At 34.3% G+C, this 9844-nt stretch overlaps 1 protein-coding gene across 1 annotated transcript; it reads left to right on the top strand.

Annotated features, from left to right (window-relative positions):
- The first annotated feature begins 5070 nt into the window (after nt 1-5070).
- Nucleotides 5071-9455, top strand: LOC110037587 (subtilisin-like protease SBT1.7). Its single transcript, XM_020742269.1, has 2 exons — nt 5071-5930; nt 7812-9455. Exons 1-2 carry the CDS (start codon nt 5157-5159, stop codon nt 9306-9308), a joined length of 2271 nt encoding a protein of 756 aa, XP_020597928.1. The 5' UTR covers nt 5071-5156; the 3' UTR covers nt 9309-9455.
- Nucleotides 9456-9844: the final 389 nt, after the last annotated feature.

Genomic DNA, 9844 nt, shown 5'->3' with positions numbered 1-9844 from the left:
ACTCTTCTCTAAGAGTGTTGGAGAAGAAGAAAAGTGAGAGATTTCTTCTTTCTTCATTTCCTAGAAGAGGCTATAAGGGATTTGCTTTGAGAAAGAGTTTCAGATAAGTGTTGTTTGTTTATTAATATTGTATGAACTTTCTTTTATATATGAAATTTACGTTTTGTTGTATCTTTCTCATGAAGTTTGAGTAGTTTACTTTATCTTTCTCCATACTCTGAGATATGGTGAAATGAAGAGATAATATGGATGTGCCAATATTAAAATATAAAATAAACTATGATGATTTTTCAACTCCGAATTTAATTTACTTTTTGATCTAGCCAATTGGATTGTTAAAGTATATTGTGAAATATATGATCTGGGAAATGGAGTATGAGTTCTACAACAGAGCGAGGATCACATTTGATCACATTTGATTCAATCACATTTGATTCAATGAAGGAGAACTTTGTTCATAGAATTAAGTGCAAATAAATAAGAAAATTTACTTTGTTGGGTGTAGAATTTGAGAACTTTTAGGGTGACAGACTAAAATTCTCAATTCCGTCTTAGTGTTTAAAAACTAAAGCGAGAATTAGCCTTCAAGTAAAGGGAAGTTGGAGCTCTGGAGTGGGAGCCAGTATCCTCCTAGCCTAGCCATGAATTTAGGGACTAAATTTGGGATTAGCCAATAATTTTCTATAACACTATATCAGGGTAGACAATTAAAATTGCTCTTATTTGACACAATACATGTTTGAACCATTTATCTCATCTAATTTTACCAAAACCTCATTGTAGTGGGAAAAAATGTTTTTCACTTAAGAAATCTGTATCAGATAAACATAGTTCAATAGTTTAATAGTTTAGTAGTTACTGTTTAAACTTTATATTTTAGTTTTGTTATTAGTTAAATAAGTTAGTTCTGATAATATCTCAACATTTGAAATTAGTGACTGGTAAGTTCGTATTAACTTTTTGTGAATTTCCTAGTAAATTTATCATTTCAAATTTAAACCTTCCCCGTGGGATCTATAGTTGGGGTTTAAATAGAAAGTCTTTTATTACTTAATAACGATATGTATACTTGCGTAGAATCCCAACATTAATTGCTGAAATTTCTTATTCATAAAATATTGCATCAAGCTTTTGGCATTGTTGTTTTGGCATTCATTGTTGCATAGCGGAGTCAACCATATATTTTTTACACAACTATATTCTCAGGATCAGTACCCCTAGTGGGCAAATAATTAATAATAAATTCTAAATTTTACAACATATCACTTTTGCACACTAACCGTTAAATATAAATTAAGTAAAAAATTTGATCATTTTTGGAAGCTAAATTATCGCATCATTGAGGGTCGGTTCACCTAAATCAGATGTAGTTTAGAACCTGTGAAGTTAAGTTCTCTTAATCCCCAAGCATTTAACATGATTATTGTGATCCCTTTTTAGGTTACGAACTCTTGATAGAATATGTCTATTCTTTCCCAGAATTTTGTAGTTAACAATTTCATTCATCTACTTAACAAGCAAAAGTTGTAGATCAAAAAATGTATTATCATCCTAATTGCCTAGACACGAGCTAATAAAATCTAATGATTAACACAACAATAAAGACATAAAAGCTCAAAAAATCTTAATGGGGAAAACAATCCAAGAAAATCACAAAATCACGATTCTTCCATCACATAATTGTGGAAAAGAACTTAGCCACAATAATTTCAGAAAGAATGATGGAAATCAAATCCATAAAAATGATTGTTACAAGTAAAACTAGAAAGTAAAAAAACATACAAAATAATTTGTTCCCTATTTCACTACAACAAACCTCTCCTTAATACAATCTCTCCTCAAAATCAATAAGAAAAATCAAGGAGAAAAGGAGCCGAAAATGCCCCATGGATTTCAACCTCATACAAGGAAGAAATCATAAGTGAGAATCTCTGAAATCCTTCCAAATTTCGTCTCTAGCAGTCAACAATGTCTCCTCTCAAAAATTGCCCGAGGCCTCTTTTTATAATGAAATTCTCAGATTTGGGAAGAAAGAACTTTTCAAAAGTATTTCCTGTTTTGTTGACTTCATCTTACCAAAATCCAGTGTATTCATGCAAGCAATCTCGATTGGGTGGCATAGTCAAGCCTGATCCGAGCATGATCATGTCGAACCTCTAAAAAAGCGGTGCGGTCATGCTGCAGGCATCCATTCTTTGACATGCTCACGCCAGCTCTGATTGTTTTTTTCATGGTTTTTCTCGTTCAAAAATGCACGTATGCTCTCCGCTAACCTGTATATCACTAAAAAAACCTTCCATAATTGTAAATCCATAATAAATTAAACAAAACAACATGTAAAATGCAGGAACTAAAGTAGGTGAAATCACCTAAAATTTACTCATGTCAGTTACATCTTGAAGTATGGTCTATAATTAAAAAAAGAAAATTTCAACACACTAACAATATATTAATTGATTATATTATATTTTAAAATAAATCTAATATATATTTTACAAGGTGCTTTAGTTTCTGCATAATTTTTTTCTAATGAGAACTGGTGTAAGAAATTATTTGATTTAAAGGATGCTCTTAAGCCTGTTTTCTATTCTTAGAAAGATCAAATCTAGTTTCCACAAACTACTATTATTTTAGCAAAACTTATTTTATTCAAAAATAGAAGTTCTAGTTTGTGCAAGCAGCATATGAAGGTCGACCCTCATTATTTTTTTGAACATCCCACTACAAATATAGTTATCAATCATTGTAAATCAATTTACTAATTATTTATTATTTTTATGTTTCTTTACACTTAAAGATAGAAGGTGAAATTAATAAATCTATGAAAGGGTTTTAGTAGTTCTAGTGGCAGACAAGTTTAGAAATAGTCACTTTAGATGGCTTGGTCACAATAAATATCTAACATTTGATCTCACCCCGTTAGGAGAATAGATGTTTTAGATTTTCTTATGTTAAAAAGGCAGGGGTAAACAAAAAAAGATTATGGCATGTTGTATTAAAATTATCTTATTTTTAGAATTAAATAAAAATATGGCATTCAATACAACATAATGGAGAAAAAAGATTCATCCATAACCTGTATATCACTAAAAAAACCTTCCATAATTGTAAATCCATAATAAATTAAACAAAACAACATGTAAAATGCAGGAACTAAAGTAGGTGAAATCACCTAAAATTTACTCATGTCAGTTACATCTTGAAGTATGGTCTATAATTAAAAAAAGAAAATTTCAACACACTAACAATATATTAATTGATTATATTATATTTTAAAATAAATCTAATATATATTTTACAAGGTGCTTTAGTTTCTGCATAATTTTTTTCTAATGAGAACTGGTGTAAGAAATTATTTGATTTAAAGGATGCTCTTAAGCCTGTTTTCTATTCTTAGAAAGATCAAATCTAGTTTCCACAAACTACTATTATTTTAGCAAAACTTATTTTATTCAAAAATAGAAGTTCTAGTTTGTGCAAGCAGCATACGAAGGTCGACCCTCATTATTTTTTTGAACATCCCACTACAAATATAGTTATCAATCATTGTAAATCAATTTACTAATTATTTATTATTTTTATGTTTCTTTACACTTAAAGATAGAAGGTGAAATTAATAAATCTATGAAAGGGTTTTAGTAGTTCTAGTGGCAGACAAGTTTAGAAATAGTCACTTTAGATGGCTTGGTCACAATAAATATCTAACATTTGATCTCACCCCGTTAGGAGAATAGATGTTTTAGATTTTCTTATGTTAAAAAGGCAGGGGTAAACAAAAAAAGATTATGGCATGTTGTATTAAAATTATCTTATTTTTAGAATTAAATAAAAATATGGCATTCAATACAACATAATGGAGAAAAAAGATTCATCCAAACGACTCCACATGGTGGGATAAAGGCTTGTTGTTATTAGTTTCTATTCCTAAGTTATTACATGTTTGAAAGCATTATGAACCCTAGTGCTACTATGCTTTTTCTTCTTGTCGAACAAATTATTTTTCACTTTGTTTGGATTGAAGGGAAAAAACATATCTTAAGGGAAATTATTTTTTTAATGTTTTTTATATTTAGAAGATCCAACTTATCCTGAGACTTAAAAGTAGAAATTGAAATTAGTCGGATTTTCCTAAAGAAGTGTTATACTATACTAATATCACATAATGCTTGGATGATAGTTAATTGTGAGTTAATCTCTTATGTCGGCCTTTTTTTCAAAAAATTTCTAGTCTTATTTTTGTAGCCTATTCCTTTTTCTGAAACTCTATTTGATGTTGAGTTGTTGCAAGCTTTGTAGTTTAGCTATTTTATGTTGAGTTTTTGCCAAGTTTGTAGTTTAGCTAAAGATTTTTTATTTCATAATCACAAGAGAAAACTTCTTTTCTAGAATGATGAGTTTTTTCTTTCTCCTCCTCGATTTTCTCAGGTTTTGGATCATACACTTAATTAGCCTACTTGTTTCAAGAAAAAATTATACATAATGCTTAGATGATAGTTATTTGTGAGTTCTTTCTTCTCTTATGTCTATCTTTTTTTTCAACTTTAATATTTTGAGTCTTATTTTTGTGGCTTTTCTTTTCTCTAAAACCCTGTGTGATTTTGGGTTGTTGCTAGTTTGGTGGTTTAGTATGAATTTTTCTATTTCATAATCATAAGAAAGAATTTTGTTCCTGAAAGATGAGTTTTTTTTTTTTTTTTAAGGCTTGGATAGTACACTTCATTAGCTTAATTATTCCCATAAATAATTTTTATAACAAGAATAGAAACAATCAATTTACTTTAAGGGTGAAATTAGAATTAAATTATGTTTGTCTTGCCCTTCTAATCATAATGTGATTTTTTTCTCATTTCATTTTTTTTTTATGTTAGTTGAAATCTAGGTTCATTAAAATAATATTTTTTTCATTCACTCCATTTATTTTGTGTTTTAAATTTTTTATTAATATTTGTTTCTTTATCATTCCTTTTAGTTTTATTTCCTAAATTTTTTCTGAAATATATTATTAGAATTTTCAATTTTGTAACGCGACTTTCCTATAAATTTTGACTAGGTATGGCCCGCATTAAAAAGAAATAAAAGAAAATATGTCGCATGTCGCCTTCATTCTCTCCCCAATATAAAACAGCCCGTACACAAATCCAAAACTCAGACAACTAATGGAGGACAGGAACAATAGCAGCGCCCTCCGCCTCTTATCGCTGCTTCTCCTTCTCCTCCTTCTTACCCATTCTCTCCCCTCCATTTCCGCAGCCGAGAATTCCCTCCGTAAAACCTATATCATCCGCGTCGAAAAAATATCTTCCCTCCTGATCAATCTTAAACAATGGTACCACTCCTTCCTACCGCCCACCACCGAAACATCAAACATAAAAAGAATGATATACACTTACGAAAACACCATCACCGGCTTTGCTGCTCGGCTAACTGAGAAAGAAGTGGATTTGATTTCTGCCATGCCAGGTTTCATCAGCGCACATGCCGACCGTATTTTCTCCATCCAAACTACCCACACGCCCTCCTTCCTCGGCCTGGTTCAGGACGCACCCGGCAATGGCAACTGGAAAGGATTGGGAGGCGGAGAAGGCATCGTAATCGGCGTTCTCGACTCCGGCATCTTCCCCGACCACCCGTCATTTAGTGGCGAAGGGATGCCTCCTCCGCCGGCTAAATGGAAGGGAAGGTGCGACTTCAATGCATCGCAGTGCAACAACAAGCTCATTGGGGCTAGAGCGTTCCTTAGCGGTTCGGCGTCCTCGAAAGGAATGTTGGAGGAGAGTGAAGCTCTTGTCCCTCCGTATGATAACATGGGGCATGGGACGCACACGGCCAGCACTGCCGCGGGCGCAATTGTGGAGGACGCGCAAGTGCTCGGCATCGCCAAGGGTGTGGCGATCGGAATGGCTCCGAGGGCACACTTGGCAATTTACAAGGTACGTTGAAAAATACAGATTTTTATTTTTTTATTTTTTTAATGAGATACACTCTGTCCTTTGGCCGGCAATTCTAAAATAATGATTGTGGACTTAATTGAAAAAAACATAAACATATTGATTAAAGATATTTGTATATATAGTACGTAACTTTTCTCTTGGCATCAACATAAAAGAAGTGGTCTGGCCGGCAATTCTGATAATTCAAGATTCCATTGAAATTATAATAAGAAAACGCATAGAGCTATTTGGTTGATCTGGTTTTTTTTTTCTTTTTTTTTTTTTCTGGGAAAGGGTTTGGGGCATGAATTTGGTTGAGCTCTCTGATTTAATATTTCTTTTAATGTATTGGGGTTTAATTATCAAATTAGATATTTAATTTTTATTTGAAAAAATCAGCATTATTTTCTATTTAGGTATCTTCATTGGCACTTATAAGTTCATATTTTATCTAACATAAACTAAATAATATTTAATGAAAATAATTATTAATTTACATTAAAATTTTAAGGAGCCAAAAAAACAACTTCGATTTATTATCAATTATGTACAAATTTTTGCAAAACTGATAAAATATTCTTATAAGTAATTTTTTTTATAACAAAAAAATGTTTATAATACTCAGAACGACTATAGAGAACTAAAATTGTACGTAATAAATTTGAGAGAAAAAACTTATCTACACAATTCTTGCATTTAGGTACTTCTATACGTGTTAGTTAGCGACAATACAATTAACATAATATTCTAATAACAATAAAGAAGAAAATACATGGAGGCGATATTTGACGGAGAAGATGCTCAAATCCAAAAAGAGAAATAAGAACTTCTTTCGATTGAAACTAAAAATTACAGATGCCATAATTTTTCTATAAAAAAAACAGAACAGTCACTAGATCACTCTTTATATTTATTTAAAAAAATGAGATAAGTATAAGAAAAATGAAACCCACCTCTTTCGCACCACTCCCCTTGGCCTTAGGGAGCGTTTGTTTAAACTGTGGCTGTACAGAAATTAGTTTGAAAAGCTGTATTTAAAAATCTGTTGCCCAAAAGCTGGTGTTTCAGAATCTGTTAGTATGTTTGAAAAAAAAAGTTTTGAATGCGTTGCTTATTGACCCAAAGACTGTAACGTCCTCAGTATATACACACATTTTAGTTTAAATTGTTTGAAAAATATAATTCTGAAAGTATTGTCTGTAGAATAAATTCAATGACATATCGAACAATTCGTAGTTCCAAATTAAATATTAACTTGAAAACAACTAATAAAATATCCACCCTGCAGGGAGTCTTGTAACACAAGAATACTCAAGGAATATGCAACAACCTAGAATGCTAGACCAACTGTAAAATCCACAACAAGAGAAGCTAATAAGCATGAAGTATCACTACATACTAATAGGAAGTTCGATTTATGTAATAGAGAGCTATACTTTTTCCATCCATTCATTACAAACAAGAGAGGCTAATAAGCAAAGAAAGGGCTCAAATTAAACTTGAATCCATAAAATAAATAAAAATGTTCATTAGTCTTCCCTAGATGGTTAGAAACTTCCTTGGTAATGACAACACTATAATTCATCTTCACCCACATATATTTTTAATCAGAAATGAAGCAAACCCCACTGCACAAGTCCAAGTTGTGTATGCACAAATCCAAATAATTGCAATATTATTAGACCCCACACATGTGCTACTAAAACAGTAGCAAAATCCTAAGCATTGCAGCCTAAGCATAACTCATATTTTTCCCAGATGCATTACGAAACAACCAATGTTGTCTTTTTATGAGAATTACACGATAATTCTTATTTTAAAATTTTGCATAAAATTATTTCGTGTTCGACTTCTAAATATTAAATTGTATCGTTTTCAAAGGTATGCACAGAAGGATGCCATGCGAGCGATATATTGGCCGGAATGGAGTCCGCAGTGGAAGATGGGGTCGATGTGCTCTCCATATCCCTCTGCAGCAGCTCCGTTCTCTTCTTCGAAGATGAATTGGCAATTGCTTCTTACCGCGCGGTCGAGAAAGGAATATTCGTGAGCTGCGCAGGCGGAAACAGCGGCCCAGATCACAGAACCCTCTTCAACGAGGCGCCATGGATCCTAACCGTCGCTGCAAGCAGCACTGACCGCACCATCTCAGCAACAGTTAAGATCGGTAATGGCCTGACTTTCTCCGGCAAGTCGTTATACCAACCCAATAACTTCACATCCACACAGCTTGCGCTCGTCTACGCCGGCCAGGCAGAAAACCCAGCGGCAAGGTTCTGTGGCAACGGCTCCCTTGACGGTCTTGATGTGAGGGGAAAGGTGGTGCTTTGCGACAAAGGTGGCCACATTGGCTCGTCTGCCAAGGGCAAGTCCGTCAAAGCGGCAGGCGGAGCCGCAATAATCATTTCAAACCGTGAACAGGAAGGGTATTCCATAAAAGCAAACCTGCACGTCCTACCGGCTTCGGAAGTAAGTTTTTATGCTGGTTCAAAAATAAAATCCTATATATCCGATTCACAGATACCGACAGCGTCAATCATTTTCGAAGGCACGATTATAGGAATATCCCCTGCTCCAGCGATGGCTTTTTTCTCCTCACGCGGACCGAGCGTCCCTAGTCCTGGTATTCTGAAGCCAGACATCACCGGCCCGGGCGTCGACATTCTTGCAGCCTGGCCTTTTCCAATAGGTCCACCAACGCCGAAGCCCTTTAACATAATCTCAGGCACTTCCATGTCCGCACCGCATCTTGCCGGGATCGCAGCGCTGATAAAGAGCAACCACCCGAATTGGTCCGCTGCAGCGATAAAATCCGCGATAATGACAACCGCAGACATATTCGACCAAAACAAAAGACCGATAGTGGATGAACGCGGTGTTCCGGCGGACCATTTCACACTTGGGGCCGGCCATGTAAACCCAATGAAGGCTATGAATCCGGGTTTAGTTTACGATACTGAAGTTGAGAATTACACGCCTTACCTTTGTGGATTGAACTACACCAGTCGTGAAGTAAACATCGTGACGGGAAAGAAGATTGACTGCTCGAAGATTAAGAGCATTTCTGAGGCCGATCTGAATTATCCATCGGTATTGGTGTCGCTGGGAGAAGCCGAGGAGAACGTGACTGTTTGGAGGACGGTGAAGAATGTGGGAGAGGCGATGGTTGATTATATGGTGAAGGTTGATGAACCGAAAGGAGTTGTGGTGGCGGTGGAGCCGAATAGCCTGAGGTTTGAGAAGACTGGGGAGGAGAAGCGTTTTGCGTTGACGTTTACGGGTAGCGGAAAGAAAGGAGAAGTGGCTGAGGGAAGGATTAAATGGGTTTCCAGTAAGTATGACGTCAGTAGCCCAATTACGGTCATGTTTACCGCGTAGTGTAGTACTAAAGCTGTAATGGGCCGGTTGCCCGTTGGTTTGGATGCATTTTAACAACAAAGAGTTTGTTGGGGAGATCTTGTATTGCTCGGAGATATTTGGATTATTGCTGGTAATAACGGCATTTCTGTGACAAATGATTTTCTCTTTGCTTTTAAATTTTCCCATAGAGGTAATCGTTTTCTTTATGTAATAAATTTATGTGATGGGCTTAAGAAGGTTTTTCCTAAACTTATTCATCTAGATCAAGATGCTTTTGTTAGTGATCGTGGTATTGCTAAAAGTATTGTTTTAGCTAATGAACTTATTTATGGTTTTAATTTTTGTAATAGTATCAAAAAGTTTTGTGCTAAAATTGATATTTATGAAGCTTTTGATAAGTTTAATAAAGATTTTGTTGTATCAAAGATTACAAAGGATTGATATTCCTAGTAAGTTCATTTATTGGATAGTTGTCTGTACATTTGATGTTTATTTTTTTTGTTATCATTAATAGTGATCTAAATGATTATTTTTTATCATCTTCAGAGTTGAGA

The sequence above is a fragment of the Phalaenopsis equestris genome, unplaced genomic scaffold (genome assembly GCF_001263595.1).
Source record: "Phalaenopsis equestris unplaced genomic scaffold, ASM126359v1 Scaffold221752, whole genome shotgun sequence".
Taxonomy (NCBI): Eukaryota; Viridiplantae; Streptophyta; class Magnoliopsida; order Asparagales; family Orchidaceae; genus Phalaenopsis; species Phalaenopsis equestris.
Note: the sequence above shows the minus strand (reverse complement) of the source record. Positions and strands in the feature narration are given on the sequence as shown.

Bases quoted from the DNA above. Each gene is read 5' to 3' on its own strand.
- LOC110037587 (XM_020742269.1), top strand. From the start codon at position 5,157: ATGGAGGACAGGAACAATAGCAGCGCCCTCCGCCTCTTATCGCTGCTT. The intron at 5,931-7,811 runs GTACGTTGAAAA...TCGTTTTCAAAG, and splicing joins CACACTTGGCAATTTACAAG to GTATGCACAGAAGGATGCCA.